The sequence below is a fragment of the Harmonia axyridis genome, chromosome 1 (assembly GCF_914767665.1).
Source record: "Harmonia axyridis chromosome 1, icHarAxyr1.1, whole genome shotgun sequence".
In the NCBI taxonomy this organism is placed as follows: Eukaryota; Metazoa; Arthropoda; class Insecta; order Coleoptera; family Coccinellidae; genus Harmonia; species Harmonia axyridis.
The window spans coordinates 56,690,161-56,712,083 of NC_059501.1; the positions used below are offsets into that span (position 1 = coordinate 56,690,161).

The window sequence follows — 21,923 nt, forward strand, 5'->3', positions numbered from 1 at the left end:
ATTGATGAATTAATACATCTAAATTTATTTGATCTCCGAATTTCGTATTTAAGAATCGTTTAAGAACGTCCCAATTGTTAGGTATATCAGAAGTAGATACCTCTGCTAATGCACGATCAGTAAGTTTCGATTTTACAACTGCGAAACAATAATCTTTAATTATTTGGGCTTCATTTGCAAACATGAATAAAAATTGTTCTGCGCTACGTAAGAACGAATGCAACTCATTTTCTTTTCCTGAAAATCTAGGTAATAACATTCCAAATTTTTCTGGCAATGTTAAATCTATTCTTTCTTGAGCCATATTTTTATTTTCTTTACGCTCTTTTTTACCTTTAAAATGCTTTACTGACGTAATCTTGATTAATTATCAATACAATAAAGTAAAATATAGTAATCGGTTTTTTAAATGAGTAACCTAGGGAAAACTCTTATGTCGGTTTTTTAAAGAAACCTAGGAAAAACTATGATACAGTTTTACACACAAAACTATTAAAAAGGATGACTCTTTTTGTCCAGAATAAGTAAACTGGGAAGAAAGGATTGGAAAGGATTTTGCTCACCAAATTGTATTCTATGAAGTCGTCACGGGGCGCTACTCAGGTGATCAGGGCTTCTGGGTGGTTTTCTACTCTCTGTCCGGTTGTGCTGAACGGTTGAAACCGACGTCCTGGGAAGATCGATGTTGATTGAGTTGGATTCTTGGATCACTGCAGGAACTTCTTCTTCTGGCAGGAAAGAATTGCACAATCAATGTCACCAAATTTTCTTCTTTAATAGGAACGGCACAATCCCATCCTCGTCGCCAATTATGTTTTTGTGGTGGAAAACCTCGTTTTTAAAAACAAAACGATTTATTTCGAATACAACAGTTCTTAGTGAGTTCACAATCAATTCTTAAAGAATGACCAATCAATTCTTAATGAGTACACAGATTCAGTCCCCTTTATAGATTTTCTTATCTAAATTCCTAGGTGAATAACAATTCAATAACAAGTGAAACAAAGGGCTATTCATAAAGATGAAATGCTGAATCTGCAATTAGATACATTGTAATATGTAGTTCTTATGGGATTGAAGGAAAGGATCTATTTATTTAGTAAGGGTTCATATTATGTAATTATATATATATACCGATATATATATATATATATATATATATATATATATATATATATATATATATATATACCGATATATATATATATATATATATATATATATATATCGGTTTAAAACGTTCGATGACGTTGTCCGATGCCTAGAATCCATTGTTTGCGATCTTCCCATTGCCCTGCTTGTAAGTTTCGATCTCTCCTTACTTTTCGTATTCCCTCCATCCAGTTCTTTCTTGGTCTCCCTCTTCGTCTTCTCATGTTTGGTATCCACTCCATTGCTATTTTTGGCAGTCGTGATTGTCCCATTCGTTGAACATGTCCATACCAGATCAGCTGTTTTCTCTCTATATCATCCATGATTGTGCCTTCTACTCCCATTTGATTACGTACTTCCTGGTTTCTTATTCTTTGCATTCTAGATATTCTAGCCGATCTCCTCAACGCATCCATCTCTGCAGCCTCTATCCTCCTCTTATTTCTTTCTGTCAGTCTCCATGTCTCAGATCCATACGTTAATTGGCTTTTGATCATTGTATTGTAGATGTTGAATTTTCGTGATCTGGTTATATTTTTGCTCCAGAGTATTCCATTTAAACAGCCAATCACTTTTCTTGCCTCTGTTACTCGTGATCTTATCTCATTGTCATCTGTACCGCTTGTGTCGAACTTCACTCCCAAATACTTGTATTCTTTGCAAGGTTGTATGCTTTCTGTACCAATATCCAACTGGATATTCCTAATTATTTCAATGCCTAAAAATTTTTCTGGAGTTCCCAAGTCCTGTATTTCAAATCTACAAGCTAATTCTTTTTTTACTTGTTTGATTTTCTCAGTATTGTTCCCATCTAGCAGAATATCATCTACATACAACAATAAGATGATAAATCTGTTATTTTTCTTCCATGTGAACAAGCATGGTTAGAATACATAAAGGGTAAATAACATATTTATCATGGCTTATTTAAAACGTTCATACGAATGTCTAGGACTCACTTTGAGACCATATATAATGCTTTACGCAATCTACAAACATGAGAATCTTTTTGTTTTGCTATATTCAGTCCCTCGGGAATCTCCATGTATACCACCCTTTCTAAATATCCATTCAAGAAAGCACTTTTAACATCGAGTTGATGCAATTCCAAAGAAAATTTATTTGCTGTTGCTAAAATGAATCTTACATCAGTCATTCTAGCAACCGGGGTGTATGTTTCAGTTAAGTCATAAGAATTAGTATCACCAAAACTTCTTACAACTAAACGACCCTTATGAATTTTATTACCACCCATTTCTTTCTTTTTGAATATCCACCGAGAAGTCATTACTTTTTGACTGTTTGGAACTTCAGTCCTTTTTACTATTTCCCATGTTTTATTTTTATCATGGGCTTCTAGTTCTGCCTTTATGGCTACTTGCCACAACTTACTCTCACTATTATTGATGGCCTCACTATAACTATTTGGCTCATCATCAACTAGTGATAAATTATTTATATTTTTTATTTCTATTTGGTCACACCATAAACTGAAATTATTTCTCGATACTTGTAAATTTCGCTTTGTGCTTCAAACCAATTCCAACCTTCTTCACCACGTATGATAGGTGGATCCTTTAATATTGAACTTTTGTTTTCAACATTATAAATACTACCGTATGTTTTAGATTCAATGAACCTAACATGTTTTGAGTTATGTACTTTTCCCGTTTGAGGATCTATAATATAATAAGATGTACTTCCACAACCTACTAAAAATCCCTCAATACTTCTATCTTCAAACTTTCCTTTAACTAGAGGATTTAGTACATAGCTCAAACAACCAAAACGTCTAAAGAACTTAATACTGCCCCAGAATCTTTTTTGAAGAACTTCGCTGGTGGATTTTAACATATGAAATGAACTCTTTATTTTGTTCATAGATTTTTTGTCTCCTGTAAATTTTACGCATCTGCGATCATAATCGAGAAAAAAGTGAAATCATTTTTTGTAATCCGCTTGATTCTATTGAATTTTTCAGAGGAACAACGAAATAACGAAGTAGAGCAATAGATCACTTCTCCTCTCGGTATGTAATATATTATTGAATAATGAATTTCTAAAAATAAGACTAATGAAGAAAATTTCTTCTTTTAGTTGAAGTGTTGAATAATGGAATTTGGCCACCCTGCACAAAATATATGTTATGAAAATAAGGGAAACAGGATTTTTTTTATTTCATAGAAAATCGATATAAAACAAAAATTCTTTTTATTTCAATGCTTCATACAATTTGCAGAAACAACATTGCCAATTTGAATGTGCAACCAATTCAAATCCATAAGAATGAATTCTGTATCCAACTACATTGCACAAAAGGAATCATACAAAGGTTTTCAATCTTAATCAATAATTTATCAAAAAATTCTACTTAAGGGATGAGCAAAATAATAACTTTTTTTACTGTATAAATTATTTGATAAATGTTTTAAAGGATCATCCATGATCAAACATTGTTCTATGGCATCATTTAAAGTAGACCTTACATGTTTGTGAGAATTTCGGCAAACTACATTTGCTAATATCATTTCTGCATCACTATTTTCTAAACCAATGCAATAGGATCGTGAAGCTCTACTTAAAGAAGAAATCATTGCATATATGTGCATCACAGATTCCGACAATCTCCTCAAATGATTATGGCAATTTAAAACTTCTATTCCATATTGGCCAAGAAGGGATTCAGTAGCATACTGTAATCTAAGCACACAATATTCAATCTCATTTGCAGATTCTTGACATGATGGATGGAGATAATTTTTCAATTCTAAAGTCAATTTTGGATTGTCTGAACTTTGTTTTCTAAAGTGCCATAACCTCTTTAGAATAAAGTTTCCAAACATCATAGGATTTCTTAGTTTTTTTACAGTTTCTCCTAGGTTTTTACCTGAATATTGTATCCCTAATAATCCAATCAAAAGTTTTGTCATATTTTCATTTTCATAAGAAGTATATTGTATTATTGCTTCCTCATGTAATTTTTGACAAAAATGTCCAGAATTAATGAAGGGTGTACCAACTAAACTCATACCTAGTACAGTTGACTTTACAGCTAACTCTGTTGAAAATATACTGGTGATTAAAGATTCAATTTCACAATCCTGATTTTCATAAGTGCTCATAAGTCCAGATGTTAAATATATCATACTTTCTACCATATAAACATAAGACAGAATTTCACTTACTATTGAAGTCACAGCTTCTGTTTGGTATACTTCTTCACCTGGAGCTGAATTGTTCAGTAAATCCTGTGAAAGAGAATTAACTAGTTTCTTCATAATATTGAGATTTATGATACTCATATTGAGGTGATATTCAGGTAGAACTTTTGATAATAAATCTACACCCATTCCATCAGCACCTAGTATATTTTCTTTAGGTATTAATACATCCTTGAAAATTATATTGCATGTTCCTTTTAAATTTGCATTATTCACATCAATTTTCTCAAGAATAACTCCAGGCATAGATTTATCTATAATAAAAGCTGAAAATTCATTTCCTTCAAGGAATTTCCTGTCAGTACCTCCAGTTTTCATGAAGATTATAAATATATCTGCAGTGTCTCCATTAATAACATATTTCTTCTTTCCCTTCAAAACATATGAATCAAAAGATTCTGTAATATGAGCTCTAGCAATATTGGATGTAATTTCATCAGACCCAATAGAATTATGGGCTATACTCATAGTTGAGGATATTTCTCCATTGATTAATTTCTCTAAATATTTAGTTTTTTGTTCATCTGTTCCAAACTTAGATAAAAGATCTATACCTAACTCATTATTCAAAATATTATATCTATAACTACTGTTCAGTAATATTTCATTGAAACGACATTTTTCACTTTGATTCAATTCTCTTCCACCAATATCTAGAGAACATTGTAATCCTAAACATCTTCTCATTTTTAGTTTGCATAACGCTTCTTTAAAATCTTTCGGATCATCTTGATGATTTGAGAACTTTTGTAACAAACTGATAATATCTTCTAATTGATCAACGTCATTTTTGTTCAATTCAGGATATGCAAGGATTTCTGTGTCAAGTTTACCTAAAAATAAATTTTTCACGAAAGGTTCTCTTTGAGGCTGCTTAACTCTATTTTTGGTTACGATTGTGGAAAGGCTCTCTAGATCAGCATTATTGCCATTGATTGAAATTTTTTCTGCCACTTTTCCAACAGAAACAGTTGACAATTTCCTAAATGAAACATTCAAAACTCTGGTATTTATTATTCTAGATGTGAAGCAAAATTGATACATTTTAATGATGAATATATTTTAATAATGTTGTTATAATAAAATTTAACGTTATAAGGTTAGTTTCTGTGGTTTTCGCCACCACAGAACACAAATATTTGCCAACATAGACATGATATATATTTAGTGTTCTGTGGTTCACACCTTACACTGCACGCTCTGCGCCGGTGCCCGGTGTGGAATTTCCGAACGCAATAAATATATTCTGTGGGTATCACGCATAGATATAATCATATGAATCTATGCTTCAAAAATATATATTCTATGGTTACTATTTAATATTTTGTGTATCTATGGTTCTGTGCCCCTTATTTCTAGTAGTTATTATCAGTGGTGCCAACTTGGCATTTTTTATGCTAAATTTGGCATATTTCAGACATGTTTAGCTTTAAGTTTTGGCGTTTAGCATATAGCATATTATTTAGCATATTTTCAAAAACGAAAAGCCAATTACACCATTCAAAAAAAAACATCGTTTCCATAATCAATCTTTAGTATTAACCGATGTTTATAATTTCTACCGCTAGATTATTATCGATATTTAGCTAAACATGAGATATGTTTGTCAACATTGCAAAATCTCGACGGTGATCATAGAAAAATCGGGAATTTCAATTTTCAAGTAATGTTCTCTGCTTTTGAGGCCACAAAGTCAACATAAATTATAAATTTTTCTTCTTCTTCTTCTCAAATCACTTATTGGTGATTTAATGGGTTCGCATTTAGCATGTACCCAGATTGGTAGCTTACTCTGTGTTTGATTGATTTCTTATTTTCTTTGACTTTCCCACCCTCAAAAACCCAGAGAGAATAAAGGATAAGGTTGGGTTATTTTCATATGAGGGATCAAACATCCAATGTTAGTAGGTATCTACTGTATAAACAAGATTCTTCTATATCTTTCATCAATCTGTTGAATCCATTTTAAATTTCTATTTTACCTATTTTACAAATATTGCTTATATTTTAATATCTGAACATTCCAAAAATTCATTCAATATTTGAACTATATCAATGCTATCTGTAAAGATTACTTCATAAATATTAATGGGCCTTTGAATCTCAAACTTTTCGAGTTTTGTGTATAGTGTATTAATATTGTGTACATTCAGGTTACATTCAAAAAATACATGCACCAACGATCCAACTTTACCGCATTCACAATTGGGTGAGGAATTGATTTTGATCGTATATAAATGTTCTGGTGTCAAACAATGTCCTGATCGTAATCTCATCATAGTTGTAATGTGTTTTCTTGTCAAATTATTTTTTAATAGTTTATATGGCTTATCAATTGTACATTTTTTATCCCGATTACGCATGTGAGTGTATGTTCTTCCCTTATTTCTACCCCACTTTTGTAGTGTTCTGATCCAATTTTCCCTTATTTTATCCTTGATAATATTGTACATAAATTGTTGCCAATAAATGATATTTCACGATCTGAATCTGAATCCATATTTCAATTTTGAAATTATTTTTATTTAGTTTGTTTATTATAAATATATGTCTATAGTCAACACCAAAGTTGAATGGAAATGTCTTCAATTTATGGGGGATTTAGTGAACTCAAACAGTGGGAATTTTTTTGGACAGTACTGCCAGGAATTTCGGAACGCGGGACTATCTATTCTGTGATGCTGGTCCTGCAAACCATAGATAAACAGGTTATATCCTATATGACCTCCAAATTTGTGAAATTCAAGTTAACTGATATATACTAATTCATAAATGTAGGAAAAAAAAACAGTGAAAATATCTAGCCTTTTTTTCAGCATATTTAAAAAAAAATTAGCATATTTCTAGCATTTTTTGAACGCTACACTAGCTTATTCTGTTGAAGTTGAGGTGGCAACACTGGTTATTATAATCTCTCTACTACCACAGACTAACTAGTAATCTGAATCTGTGGTACTACGGTGGGCCCTGTTCAAGTCGCAAAGACGTCTCCAAGGATTTCACGTTGTAAAACTTGTAAGCCAACATGAGCAAACCAAAAAAGTGTCAAGCAAAAGAGAGTTTGGAGAGAATGAATTATCTGTATCAAGTAAATATGTTTTACTAATATATACTCTTTAGGTTCTTCAAAATAGATTATTATTAACAGATGTATTTTCAGATTGCAAATGAACTCATGGCAAGCAACTCTACCAACAGTGCTCTCTCCAAAAGTTGTTCAAACCTTATGATCCAAGTTTCGAAGAAAACTGTTCAGCGAATGTGAGTATATAATAACATTTATTTCGCATACTAAATATCTAGTTTTACAGTGATGTAGACATAAAGAGAAGAATTTGCAAAGGTTGCAAATCGATATTATTACCAGGTGTTAACTGTAAAGTCAGAATTAAAAAGAAAATTGTGAAATGGTCCTGTTGTACATGCCAGAATCTCAAAGTATTTCCATCTAGAAATGAAAATCCAGTTTGGAGCCAGAATGAAGAAAGTATAGTTGAAGTATTAAATTATGAAAACAATTGATTTGTTATAATTACATTTCGTTTGTAATTTATGAGATTATATTTGACAAGATGTATTTAATGCAAATGCAGTTTAAGAAAAGAAAGTATGGATGATATCCATATTTGTGGGAAAAGTTGATATCATTACATATTGTTGACTCAACTCATGAAAGCCTTTAACATTTGGGCTATTGTCATTATGGCCATGTGGATTTATTTATATTGTTATAATTAAATAAAATCTTGATTGGAGAATTGAAACGAACTTCTTAAATTTTTTATTACCTAGAAGTGGTTGGAAAAGTATTTTTTAATTATGTAATGTCATTTGGCAATATTGTCTGATAATAATTAAAATCCACTTTAATAAAAAAATATTTGTTTAAGTCATTTTGCTTTATCATTTGTCCTGTAAAAACAACCTTGTATAATATTTTTAGTTTAAACATTAAGTAACAAGTGAAGATTTCACAAGAACACAAACCTGTCAATATGTTTGAAACCCCTTGGTCAAAAGAGAGCTGGAATATATAATGCTGTGTCTGAATTAGTGTAATCTGAACAGCAAATTCTTTAATTAGTGGCAATGACAATAGGGCTATCTTGATTGTTCTGGAGTTTGTTTCTTGATACAAACCAAAGTTGTTTGAACTGTACATTTTAGCATTCTTATTCATTATTTGTTGTTCTGGAGTCTGGACCATTTGGTGATAATTCGATATTTGATTATATATACATATTTGTTGTTAAGCAGTATAGACTATTCCGCAATCATAAATTACATCCCTTTTCGGTTGTTGTAAAGTGAGAAAAAGAAAATTTTTTTTCTATTCACTGATATCCAGGTTCCTGAATAAATTTATCAATTGTATTCAAGATATTTTATGAATATTAGAATAAATGCATGGGCTTTTCATATAGTTAAAAGGATTTATTGTTCAAGTAAAATAATTTATAAGAATGATTCTATTTCTATTTCAATTGCTGAACAAGGATTTACCAAATCAAACTTCAGTAAAACATCGGGATGAAGGACACCAATCTTTCCAATAGATTTTCCATTCCAAAAAATTTCAGCAGAACGCCCAGGAAAAAATGCTGGATCATCAGATTTCTTCAGATAATAACCTTTCTTCGAATCATTTGTTCCCCTAGGTATTTCCAAAACTAACATTATTCTATCAAGTAATCCATGCACAACTTCAAATCCAGCATTTTTGTTACAGTTAACTGCACACAATCTCCTTTCATTTTTTGCTCCAACTTCAGCTTTTTCATCTTTTAAAACAACATCAGAAACTTCAAAAATTTTCAGTGGTAATGGCATTTTCTTATTTGCTGCAATGGTTTTCAAAATACCAGGTAAGAGTGTAGTTCTACAAACTTGAAACTCTAGAGTTTTAGGATTGGAAATATGTACAGCTGTAACATAATTATATCCCAATTTTGTTGATATATCTTCTTCAGAACAAAGGGAAAATGTTAAAGCTTCAGTAAAACCAGCCTGAGCTATAACATTTCGCAGTAAGTCTGATAATTTATTAATTGGCAACTGATTGGCTATAGTATTAGTTTTAGGTAGAGCCCTCTCAATATTATTATAACCATAAGCAATAGCAACATCTTCATAAATGTCACATGGATGGATTACATCATGTCTTGTAGGTGGAATTTCAACCTCCAATTCAAAGTCACATTTTAAAGTTGAAGTAAGAGACATTTTAGATAAAAGATGTTCTATACTTTTGCCTGTTTCATCAATGCCAATTATATTATTCACCTTTTCCACTAGAACATTTTCTTTTCGATAAACAAGTTGTGGATAGAGGTGGCTTGCACCATCAGGATAAATTACTTCACAGGATTCGGATGAATACTTATTTTTACAATATTGGCTGAACATACAGACCAATGTATCCAACACAATGTTTGCTTTGGTTAAATCGGTTGCAGTCACTTCTATGAAAACATTTTTTGTATTCAAAGTTATCTTTGAGTGATTTCCATTTATAATGGGTGGTAAACTCAAGACGATTCCTTTTTTATCAGTTATGACAGGGTAGAGTGGACTATCTCGTATAATATGCAAATATTGCTTAAGTTGAACATGGGAGGAATATAATTCCATAATATCATTACCATTTAATTCCTTATCATGATTTAATGGAACAAATTTGATATCTTTAGGAGGTTTAGCATCATATACAAAAGGAGGTTCCAAGGTATCTAAATCATGAGTTCCAATAGATACCAAAGAACGTTTACGGCATATATTTTGATGGAGTTTGTCTTGTAAATCAATAAAACTATCATAACTGTCTTTGGTGAAGTATAAATCTCTTAAAACTGCAGCCACAACATATGGTCTTATCTTCGCAGTATTGGGCAAAACTTTCATTTGAATAAAATTTCCTTCTGCGGGTTTCATTGCTTTAAATACAGGGGGTTTTATTTGTCCATGAAATATTTTGAGACCTAAAACTAATCCTTCCAGACACAATAAGTCATAACGATTAGCAGGAATATCAATCTTATAAATAATTTCTTCAGATTCATCGATGGTAGTGCTGATCTTAGCAAGTTCCTTGCCAGCTATGCGTTTTTCAGTCGTAACTTCATCAAGTTCCAATCCAAATTGGAAACAAAGTTTTGCAAATTCATCATCGGTATATTCTGCACCGAGTGCTTTGAATAAAAGTTCCCTTTTAATACCTATCGTCGGCATTTCAGTACTTCGATTTCTTTTCTCCTATCGTAGAAAACAGAAAATTATTTAAGGTTATAGCACAGATTCACAGAACAAGCTAAAGATGTTCCACATCATAGACAAACTAATCTTATGGCCATAGGCATCTGAAAATAAGAATGCAGTGCCAAGGTGAGCAGACGTAGAACTATAACTGTTGACATTGTCCAAATTGATCATTCCACGTTACCCTTCAATTATTACAATCCCAACAAAGTATTACAAATGCTAATGTATTGAATAGTTTTAGGGATACTACTGAAAGTTACATGTCTATTTTTTATTTATTTATTAAGAGATAACTCAATTTACATAAGATGTTTCTAAAAATAAATAAAATAAATTTATATATAACTATGCTTTTTAATTTTTATTTATCCAATTATATTATGGGTTGACTAATGAAAATTCAATTGAAAATAATTCACTTATGAAATGCATTTATTTCATTCAGTAATTTATTTTGAAAATTTATTCGGCATATTATACCACTATTCTGAAATAATTAAGATGTGATAGAGAACTATCATCAGTATGCCTTGAAAAAAATATATGGAATTTCATAGTACATGTTCTAATATTTCTAAGGAATTTTTCCAATATTGTGTAAAGGTACCTTAATTTTGAAGACTTCAAAATAAAAAATTCAGCATGATTTTTTGATTATCTATTATAAATAATTTTTTTTCAGAAATCTGGAAATGTTATAACACAACTCAGAACTCTACTCAAAATGGGAAGCATTTCATAAATGTATCTTTGGCACAATTCTTCTGAAATGCCAAAAAAAAGAGATAATATCACATATCGTCGGCTAAGAGTGTAAATCTGCTATGTCCATAATGAACAATTTTACAGGAGACCAAAAAAACCGTATTCAGTAAACTCTATTGAATGTATTTTTATGAATAAACTTTCTTATTATTATTATTATAACACTTACTGTACGGTTTTTTCGGTCTCCTGTAAAATTTTTCATTATGGACATAGCAGATTTACACTCTTAGCCGACGATATGTAAGATCACATTTCAATTTTGTTAGTACTAAGACAATACGCTGATTGTTGAACGATGTAATCTCTGATCACAGTAAACAGATTGTAAACCAGTAAAACTGTTGAGCACTATCTGTTGTTATCAGGTCACACAAAGAAGACACTTAAGGTGTATTCACTTGCACTTCAAAATCCTTGAAAATTTTAGACCCATTTTAATCAGGCTGTAATAGACCTTATGCAGCTTCGACTTCAATTTTGGAAGGAGTTTGTACAGCAGGTTTGATTTCTTCACAAGAGAATTCTTCAACAACAAATTTTCTTTGTTGATACTTCTTTGTCTCAATCTTTCAGATCTACTAATAGAACATTCAGGTTCTTCCTTTGTGGTAGTAGATCCATAAGGAAGATTTCTGGAAGGCACATCAGTCTTTTTCAAAAACTTTCTTTGTGTAGAACTGGAATCTGTAAACGATTATTATTATTATCCCCATAAATATAACCTAAAATTTAATGTATAATCCGTGCTTACCTCGATAAAATGCAGGGAATATACTTTTGAATTTCTTGTCACTGGTTTACCGATTTTGAGTTTCAGTTGCCAAGCTTTTTGTCGATCTATCAACACTTTACTCCCCAATTTCCAGTTTGAGGAAAAGTATGGAAATTGATATTTGAACTTTGTTTTTCCCAGGAAGAACACCGAGGAACTGAACAATAGTGATTCGAAAGTCTCATAACCATCAAAATGATTTAAAAATTTAAATATTAGTAGAATATCACACAAACACAAAGCAGAATGCAAGAACTATGTCAACATTTTCAGTTACTCTGATTGTCACCAGGTGGCGTAGCGCTTATGTTGATTTGCCTATACTCGGCATCACAGAATACTAAATATATCTCGGTATACTCATTGCGTTCGGTACATAGAACAAGTATGTATATACTTACTCTATGGTTCGGTAATTCTACACCGGTGCAGAGCGTGCGGTGTAATACTGCGTTCGGCAAATCTACACCTGTGCGGAAGGTGCGGTGTAAGGTCCGAAGGGTTGATAGATCACGTGACAACGGTGCAAGAGGTGCGTGCGTGTTATGCCAAACGATGACGGAGCTAACGGAGCTGATATCGAAGAATTTTTGAATGTGTTCTATGAAAAGAAAAAAGACAATTCCGTCGATTGAAATTATTGGAGACGTTTAGAATAGATCTAATTTGTATCGTCGTGATATCAGGATGTATTTTACATAATGGGTTCACCTGGAAAGAGTTGAAACGAGATAATCCTGAGGATATTGTTGATGAATTTTTTAGTAATCGAAAATATGCAAAACCAATCAGGGAACCAATTAGAAGAGAGTAAAAGGAATTTTATAATGCATTCCTTGAACATGGATGAAAGATTTCTTTGCTGAGATACGATTATGTACTTTCTAAAATAAACCTTTATTTTTAATGAAAATATTCGTTCCTTAATAGCCTTCAACATATACAAACATAAGGGAAAACTCTAAATATATAAAGAGATTTTGCAAAATAAGCTTATAATTCATAATTATTGTTTTTTTTCTCAGATTCGTGCATGATGCTCAGAGACAACCAATGCATATACCTATTTTCAAACCAATCCTCAATTTCTAATTTTTAGTTTCAAAGCTTAATACGATCTTCCGGATTTCAAGAGAAATTTAATATAATCAAAAAAGGCATCAATTGTAATATTTGGAATGCCGGTTGAGTCTCCTCTATAAATATAAATTTATTTCTTATTGGGAAGCCTCCGATTTTCATTTGCATTGTCCTGAATATAAAACTTATTTGTGTTCAATATAACCTCTCGAATCAAAAATTCCTATCCCACAGAATTTGGCGTACTTCTTTTCTTCATTTTTATGTTAATATTATTGTAATCTTTGGACCACAGTTCGCACCCTTTTCTCTGCCTACCTAGACGGTGTGAAAGGTTGAGCACCGGTGTAACCGGTTAATATTTACCGAACGCGGAACAGTGCAGACTGTGCGAACGGTGTGATTCGCGCAAGCGCATTCGATAATCTGAATCTTGAAACACCGCTTAATGTTTTAGTCCATTATTTCCTGTTACTCTTTAATGGCGGATTGCCGGAGTTGTCGTCACTGTAGTATATAAAGTCACTGTAGTAGAAACAAGCTTTGTATCCCAGATCATGTCCCTCTATCATCAAAAATCGGCCTGTCTGAGTGTTTTCTCAAATACTGATTCGTTGTTGAGTTATTGAAGGTGGACACTTTTAAATGATCAAATCAAATCAAATCAATCTTTATTCATCATAATCATAACAAAAATTACAACTAAAATTCACATACATAAATTCAAAACAAAAAAAAATATGAATGACAGCTGTTTCGCGCTAAACCAGGAAGTAAATTCCAGGTCCGTGTTGCGAAACCTCTGCCCAACCTTTAACTGTTGAACGCAAAAGAGAAATGGAGCTGTGGAGAAAAGAAGAGCCAAAGGCGACCCAGCCGGCGGCCAGCGGGAAAAGCATTCACGGGAGGAAATCTCATGAAAAAAATCACTGAGAAATTCACATGAACATCTCACCATCTTAATTTATAATAAGTCAAGAAACGTCCCATAGTGTTCCTGAATATATTTCTTCGTTATTACATTAAAGTTTCTCTTGTTATTTACTGTTGATTTTATGGTAGGAGGAAGTCTATTGAAAAATTTTGGAGCAAAGTAAGTTACGAATCTCTGAGTATGAGCTTTGGTATATAGTCTAGTTCGCAATGACCCTATTCTTAGATTATAATCTACAGTGTAGTCCGGAAGCATAAATCTAATTTTTGGTAGATAGATGAGGCAGCTGTGGATGAAAAGCGCTCTCAGGGGAAGAATATTTGCTTCTTTGTATAGAGACTCTGTGGAATATGTCCGTTTTTTTTTATATATAACTTTGAGAACATAATTTTGAGTGACGAAGACATTATTCAGAGCGTTCCTGAAGCAACCCCCCCAAACTATCAAACAATATCTCAGTATAGATTCGACCAATGATATATAAACAATTCTTATCATTTTAGTATTTAAAATCTCCCTCAGTTGATAGAACCGATAAATCAAGTTTCTTATTTTTTTATTGATGTAATAGGCGTGTTCGTTCCATCTCAAATGATTATCGACAATAACACCTAGATATTTAATATTTTCTACATTTTTTATTATTTCGCATTGACAGTTAACATGTTCGACACAGTATTCGTTATGAATTTTTAAAACCATAGTAAGCGGCCTACCAACATCGGAGACAGAAAAAGCGATATACTTTGTCTTTTTCAGGTTCAAACTTAGGAGACTATAATTTAGCCAACTATACAGTTCTTTAAGCTCCTCCTCCGCCATCCTGAAAACAACATCCCAACTCGAACCACTAAAGACAACAACAGTGTCATCCGCATAGGAAATTACGACAGCTCTATCCAAAATTCTTCCTATTTCATTTATATATATGAGAAACAAGAGAGGTCCCAAAACCGTTCCCTGTGGTATACCAATTGAAATTTTTTCTGGTTTGCTGTAATAATCCTCGATTTTAACTTTTTGGGTTCGGTTTGTCAAATAATTTTTGAGAAGTAAATTTGTAGTCCCTCTAATGCCTATACACTCCATTCTGTATAACAATTGTTCATGAGGAATTGTATCGAAGGCTTTTGCTAAGTCAATAAAAACTGCCAAGGTCTTCCCGTCGGAGTTGAGGTTGCTATTAATTTCATTTATTAAGTTAAAAACTGCATCCTCTGTACTGAGGTTATTTCTGAAACCATATTGATGTTTATTGAGTAATTTGTTATTTTCTAAAAATTCTATAATTCGTGTTTTCAAACACTTTTCAAAAAGTTTGGTGAAATTATTGATAAGAGAAATCGGTCTATAGTTGTCCATTTTCTGTTTGTCACCAGACTTATATATGGGTATTACAACCGAGGTCTTCCAATCCGAGGGTATTTCGTTTTTCTCAAAGCATAAATTGATTAGGTAGGTTAAAGGCTTAATTAGATGAACATGCACACTCTTGATAATTTTATTGTTAATGCCGTCCTCCCCAGGTGCTGAATCGTTTTTTAACTTTGAAATTTCCTGAATTAGTTCTTGGGGGGTTACGGGTTTTAGAAAAAGTGAACTGTGTGTGTTAAATTTATTTTTGTATTTTTTTTTCAGTTGGCGCTACATTTGACTGCATTCGGTTTCCTATGCTAGTGAAATAATTATTGAAAGTATTGGCGATGTTCACCGGTTGAGTAATTACTTGATTGTCTTCGTTTTTGATGCTACTAATTTTCTGTTTTGTTTTGGTAATATTCACTGCTTCATTGATTAAACTCCAAATTTTTTTTGGATCATGTTTAGAATTATTGATTTTGGTTTTATAGTATTCATTCTTCACTTGTTTCACAATTTTCTTGAGGCTATTCCTATAATTTATGTATTCAGATTTCTTTTGATCAGAGTAGAGTTTATTTAATTCCGATTTCATTTTGTCTCTTTTCCGAATAGAGTTTATTATTCCGAGGGTTATCCAGGGTTTCAGTTTCCTGTTTTTACTATTTATAACGAAGGTTTTCTCACAGTTGTTCATATGATTTACTAATATATTTTTAAAGCAAAGATAACTCTCCTCTACTGTTTTAATGTCATAAACATTTTGCCAGCTTTCTTTTGATAGCTTATTATTTAGCTTTTTTATGTCGATTTTCGTCCCGTTTATTTTAATACTTTTTGAAAGTTTTATGTTTTTATTAAAATCAATCTCTAGTCCTATAGGGAAATGATCAGTTAAAGCGTATTCGAAAATAAAAGGTTTTAATAAAAGTTGATTTTTCAGATCATTTTTACATTTCACAAAAATATGGTCAATTAATGTGGAAGATGACTCCGTTACTCTGGTTGGTTGATTCATATGGTTTTCGTAGCCATAAGAAGTTAACAAATTCATATACACATTACTAACTTTATCTTTTTCATCGAGAATGATACACCCTGTATGTATCCTACATGCGGTAAATGATTGAGACCTCCTTTTTGCTGACAATACCCCCTTCTTGCCAGTTTGCGAACCCTGAGAAGAACAGGGCTATTCTCTTCTTTCGAAAGTGCTAAGATTTCCACGGATACATCGTAATATTCGCTAGGAGGCTTCATCTCTGAAAGTCCACTATTCGACTGGTCGTAACCTACAACTTTAAGTAGTGCAGAATGCAATCCTCAAAAGAAACGTATACGGATACGGATACATGAAGACCTACAAAAACCATCTGAAGATGAATAATAAAACTCAGTGTGAAGAAATTCAACAAAGCAAAAACTCATGCGAACCCCCTTACAAGTAAGGCTTACGACTTCGACCAAAATGCACCGAGTCACACAAGAAACTCAAGATAGCACTTACTTAGGAAGTGAGTATTAAGCTTTACAGATCTAAACCAACAAAGTATATCTGACGACTTATAAGCCTAGAGCTGATGACCAAGCAGTCGATGCCGATATTTCAATTAAAAAAAAAGAAAAATAAGCCTAGATGAATTAACTGAAACAATTACTTAATAAATTACATTTTATGCAGGGTGAGTTAATAGTGTACCGTTTTTCGGTTAATTAAATCGGTACTTCTGGCTAACACTAATTTATTTCAGGTACACAACTATGAATAACTATTTACAGATGATTTATTTCAACTAATACACTAATTTATTTTCACTACTACATTAATTTATTTACAACTTATATCTAATTGAGTGTACGGCACTGACCGCCGCTTCTATCGCACTGCCCTGCTCTGCGGCTTCGATTGGTTATATACCGCTCGCATCTCTCTCTAGAAGCGTCTTGATCTTTCTATCCAGCTCTCGGTGATTCCGGTACCTTCTAGAAAGAGGCAGTGGCGTAGGGCTAACGAATTCGTTACACTTCCCCCTTCCTAGGATGTTCAGTCCCTGAACATATCCGGCACGGTGGCTAAAACTACAGGATTCTCCGTTTCTGCAATTTCCTTGTTCACAGAAATAGCACCTAACAGTCTTCTCTCTTCAAAGTCGCAATACCTCCCGATCAGATCTTCCAGTTTCTCTTCCTTGAGAGCGTCGTCCCTCGTTATCAGCCAATTCACGAATACGGACACCTCCTTCTTGAATAACTGAACGTCCAGGTTATGATCGCAGATATCCTTTCGCTTCTTCCAAGCTTCAGGATTTTGATCTTCTCGGCAATGTCTTGGTCAATATAAACCTGGGATGGTTCCAATTGCTGCAAGTTATATTTCTTCCTCTCTGCGCACACAGCAAGATATTTGTAAGCTTCCAGCGTATCTTCCCTCTTGCTGTCAATGTGCTCATTGGTTTCTGGGAATTCCTCGACAAGTTTCTTGGCCTCTTGCTCTCTAAAGTTCGCCTTGTCCTCGATCACTTCCAACTCGCCTTCGAAAGTCTGAGGTTTTCTGAGCAAATCTTGATTACTTTCCGAGTCTTGACTATTGGTATCGTAGCATAAGTCAACCTCTTTCTCGCTTATCCAAGAGATTATTTCTTCAGCTCTTCTATCGAACATATGCACCTGTTTTGCTCCGACCAAGAGTTCATTCAGACCGTTTACCAGCTCCAAGAGATCCTTCCATTGAGTCTGGACCTCAATCATTTTCTCCCGGATCTTGGCGCTATATCTGCATTCAGCTTCTATCAGAGCATTTCCACTGATTAAACATGGTTGGAGCCTTGCCTCGCTATTCATTAAACTAGCGTAAAAAGTGTCGAAGGCATGAATTAGAAGTTCCACATGCTCGACATCAACTCCATGCTTTTCAATTTTGGAATTGGTCATCTGGTCCTTGATCCATTCTTGTAGCTTGGTGCACTCTTGGAGGAACCCGAAATATTGGAAGGCTTCAGAGAGAGAAACTTCCCTCTGAACTACTAGCTGACGTAACTTCTTGAACTGGTGCACTATTTCTTCCTCTCTTTTCTTGATGTTATCTGAATCGTAGTGCTCTCTTCCCACAATATGGCAACATCTCTGGGATAATTTATCGATCGTTTCCTTGTAAGCTTCAACTTCAGCAGTTATTATACTCAGCTCTCCATGCAACATCTGAATGGAAATCTCATCTCTACCAACCTCACTTGTTGCCAGAGCCAACACCTTGTCATCAATCCAGGCCTCAGCTTCTGAACTCTCCTCGTAAAACTTTTCCGATTCCAGGGCATCTTGCAACCTCAACATCTTCCGACTGGCCATATCCCTCACTATCACAAATCGATTCTCCAATTCCTTCACCTTCTCACTAATATCATTGGAGAACTCATGACCGGATCTCATCATGTTGACCGCCCTATCCATCAAACTTTTCACGATGTGTTCCCTCGAGTTCAGCTCGACCTCCAGCGTCCGATACTTTTTCTGTAAGCTCTGGACCACGGTAAGACTGATACCCAGGTCCAAAGACGCTGCCAGCGATTTCCTGTCGCTCAACCACTGTACCTCCTCATCTATCTCGTTGATGCTCTCGTAGTTCTCTAGGTGCTGTCGGTAGTCATTTTCCAAAGCGGGTTGACATCTTAGGATGTTGTTGTCTGAAGCCAAATCGTTTCCGAAATCGTTACTAACTTGAATCTCAATTTCACCTAGCCAAACCTCAAACTCTTCGACGGACCTCCTGAAGAGCAGTGCTTGATATGCCTCGTTCAGCTTTTCCCGTTTGATCTGCTTGAGTTCCATCAGTCTCTTCCAATCCTCTTTGATTTCTTCCAGCCTTATGACTATTTCATCTTTGGCATAGTGATTCGAATGTAGTAACACTTGTCCCTCGTTTATTACGCTTTGCACTCTTTCATTGCTGTCCATAACCTCTGCCTCAAATGTAGAATGCTTCTGGATTTCTCTTTCCAGGTTATGAGGTTCCCTATAGCTCTCATCTGCCACTATCTGAAGCTTTTGTTTCAACCAGATCTCCACGCTGCAAACATTCTTCAGGAATTCCTGAAAGGCCCTGTATTCTTTCAGTTTCAGTCTTCTGGCTTCCGTCATTTGCAAACGTTCTTTTCTTCTATCTGGTGTAGCATCCATCATTTTTGACACTTCCTGATTATTCTGGTTCCTTTCATGATCCTCCAGTTTCTTCGATTCAACCTCATTCCTAGTATTCCCTTAACCTTTTCGTGTTAAAATTATCCTCCATTTCACTTTTCAACGATTTGATGCTTTCCTTTATTTCTGTTTTAAAGTCCAGCACTTGCTTGGTCAGTTGTTCAAAAGCTTGCTTACAGAAATCCAAGGTTGTCTGATCCATTTTCCTTGACTGCGATTCTCGTAAATGGCATTCAAAAATATGGTCACAAAAATATTCGCACTACTGTCCTCAGAAATTTCCACGAGAATTTCCACAAAAATGCCCACGAGAATGTCCACTAAAAAAAAATGTCCACGATAATGTCCACAAAAATATCCACAGAAATATTCACGATTTAATTAACTCTCGGTTCGAAAACACACGCGAACCCCACACCTGACACCAATTGTACCGTTTTTCGGTTAATTAAATCGGTACTTCTGGCTAACACTAATTTATTTCAGGTACACAACTATGAATAACTATTTACAGATGATTTATTTCAACTAATACACTAATTTATTTTCACTACTACATTAATTTATTTACAACTTATATCTAATTGAGTGTACGGCACTGACCGCCGCTTCTATCGCACTGCCCTGCTCTGCGGCTTCGATTGGTTATATACCGCTCGCATCTCTCTCTAGAAGCGTCTTGATCTTTCTATCCAGCTCTCGGTGCTTCCGGTACCTTCTAGAAAGAGGCAGTGGCGTAGGGCTAACGAATTCGTTACAATAGTGCTCGATAATAACTCTTGTAAATTTTGGGCTAGGAGAATGATTCAAATTTTGACAGAATCGAAAGCACTCAGCGCATAATATCCATGAAATTCTGATTTCAAAATATCCCACTTGTCATCATTAGTCTTTGGCACTTTTTGATGTAGGGCACTTTTTTCGAAAAATTTCATGCATATAATGATTTAAACTAAAGATTATATCTTAAAAACCGATCGAGATAATTGTACGAATTATTTTTTTTAAGAATTCCCGAAAAGTTTTCAAGCCTTCTGCATATTATTTACGGATTACTCTACAGGTAGTCTGAAGACACTGCAATTTTTCAAAAATAAACCTTTGGAAATGTCAATAAGTCCATTTTTTTAAATGGCATATTCTTTTTTTTTTTTGCTTGTAAGTTGATAGTGTTCATTTTTTGTGTGTTGGCTAAAATGAATAATTTTCAAATACTTCACATTTCATGAGACTAGCAGTATATTTTTCACGCATACTCATTCTGTATGTGGCTATATACAGATTTATGGTCTCCAATAGCGCAATTGGCGCTCAATTGGCTCCTGATATCAAATAAGTAGGTACTTTTCTCGAATTCATTTTAGTGCTCAATGAATTATTGTTCTACCTTGTATACAAATCAGGGCCGGCACGAGCAATTTTGGCGCCTGAAGCAAAGAATTTTTTGCGCCCCTGATGAAAAAGTATCAATAATAACATAACCTCCTTCATAAACCCCTTCCCCCACCAACCGAAAAACATCACCTGTTCCGACGATAATACAGAACATTCTACTTCCAATAAAAAATCAAATTCTATTAAATGAAGAACATTGGAATTTTTCAATATAAATATAATTATATTACACCGGGTTTTTTTGAGTTTTTTTAATTGAATAAAACAGCTACTTACGCTGTAGGTATCTTGATTTATTCCTGGATTTCTTCGATGCCGATGAACAATGCGTAAGTAATAGATTTTCACATCCACAAGACACAACGTACGATCATAGTATAAGGAAATTCCATTCCTTATACTATGGTACGATAGATGAAAGATTACCTATCACAATACAAGATACAAAAGTCTTGAAAAAGGATTTTTCTTCAATATTTTCGCTATCGAAAATTCCGAAAAGTCGTTTAGCAGCGTTGTGAGTGGATTTCCGCGTAGAATACTAACTATAATTTATCCGGAGAATTCAAAATCTACAACAGTTCTAGGAATAGGACACCCTTGAAAATCGATCGGTTTCTCAAACAGATGGTTCGTTAGAAGATAGTGTTTTTTATCGCCTTGCTTCTTGATCATGCTTTCTGGAATTTAACCCCGATCGATGCAAGTATGACCTTTCACGAGAAGTGGCCTTGAACCCTTTTGTGGTTGTTTGTAATACCGAGACTCAAAAATAGGGTAGACGAAAAAA

At 33.8% G+C, this 21,923-nt stretch overlaps 4 protein-coding genes across 4 annotated transcripts; 1 reads left to right on the top strand and 3 right to left on the bottom strand.

Moving 5' to 3' along the window:
- Window positions 1–3,346: 3,346 nt before the first annotated feature.
- Window positions 3,347–5,508, bottom strand: LOC123678189 (complex I assembly factor ACAD9, mitochondrial). The gene has a single exon (XM_045615079.1). The coding sequence runs from the start codon at window positions 5,415–5,417 to the stop codon at window positions 3,510–3,512; it is 1,908 nt and encodes a 635-aa protein (XP_045471035.1). The 5' UTR covers window positions 5,418–5,508; the 3' UTR covers window positions 3,347–3,509.
- A 1,768-nt stretch (window positions 5,509–7,276) lies between these two features.
- Window positions 7,277–8,266, top strand: LOC123678203 (ribonuclease P protein subunit rpr2-like). Its single transcript, XM_045615102.1, has 3 exons — window positions 7,277–7,461; window positions 7,534–7,634; window positions 7,685–8,266. Exons 1-3 carry the CDS (start codon window positions 7,399–7,401, stop codon window positions 7,893–7,895), a joined length of 375 nt encoding a protein of 124 aa, XP_045471058.1. The 5' UTR covers window positions 7,277–7,398; the 3' UTR covers window positions 7,896–8,266.
- A 520-nt stretch (window positions 8,267–8,786) lies between these two features.
- Window positions 8,787–10,682, bottom strand: LOC123678196 (phenylalanine--tRNA ligase beta subunit). Its single transcript, XM_045615090.1, has one exon. The coding sequence runs from the start codon at window positions 10,599–10,601 to the stop codon at window positions 8,829–8,831; it is 1,773 nt and encodes a 590-aa protein (XP_045471046.1). The 5' UTR covers window positions 10,602–10,682; the 3' UTR covers window positions 8,787–8,828.
- Window positions 10,683–17,764: 7,082 nt separating this feature from the next.
- Window positions 17,765–19,720, bottom strand: LOC123672247 (spectrin alpha chain, non-erythrocytic 1-like). The gene has a single exon (XM_045606278.1). The coding sequence runs from the start codon at window positions 19,718–19,720 to the stop codon at window positions 17,765–17,767; it is 1,956 nt and encodes a 651-aa protein (XP_045462234.1).
- Window positions 19,721–21,923: the final 2,203 nt, after the last annotated feature.

What these genes read in the sequence shown, in the direction of transcription:
- LOC123678189 (XM_045615079.1), bottom strand. Translation starts at nt 5,417, where the DNA reads ATGTATCAATTTTGCTTCACATCTAGAATAATAAATACCAGAGTTTTG.
- LOC123678203 (XM_045615102.1), top strand. Translation starts at nt 7,399, where the DNA reads ATGAGCAAACCAAAAAAGTGTCAAGCAAAAGAGAGTTTGGAGAGAATG. An exon ending in GAATGAATTATCTGTATCAA is followed by an intron (nt 7,462 to 7,533) that starts GTAAATATGTTT and finishes ATGTATTTTCAG; the next exon opens with ATTGCAAATGAACTCATGGC. An exon ending in AAGAAAACTGTTCAGCGAAT is followed by an intron (nt 7,635 to 7,684) that starts GTGAGTATATAA and finishes CTAGTTTTACAG; the next exon opens with TGATGTAGACATAAAGAGAA.
- LOC123678196 (XM_045615090.1), bottom strand. Translation starts at nt 10,601, where the DNA reads ATGCCGACGATAGGTATTAAAAGGGAACTTTTATTCAAAGCACTCGGT.
- LOC123672247 (XM_045606278.1), bottom strand. Translation starts at nt 19,720, where the DNA reads ATGATGGATGCTACACCAGATAGAAGAAAAGAACGTTTGCAAATGACG.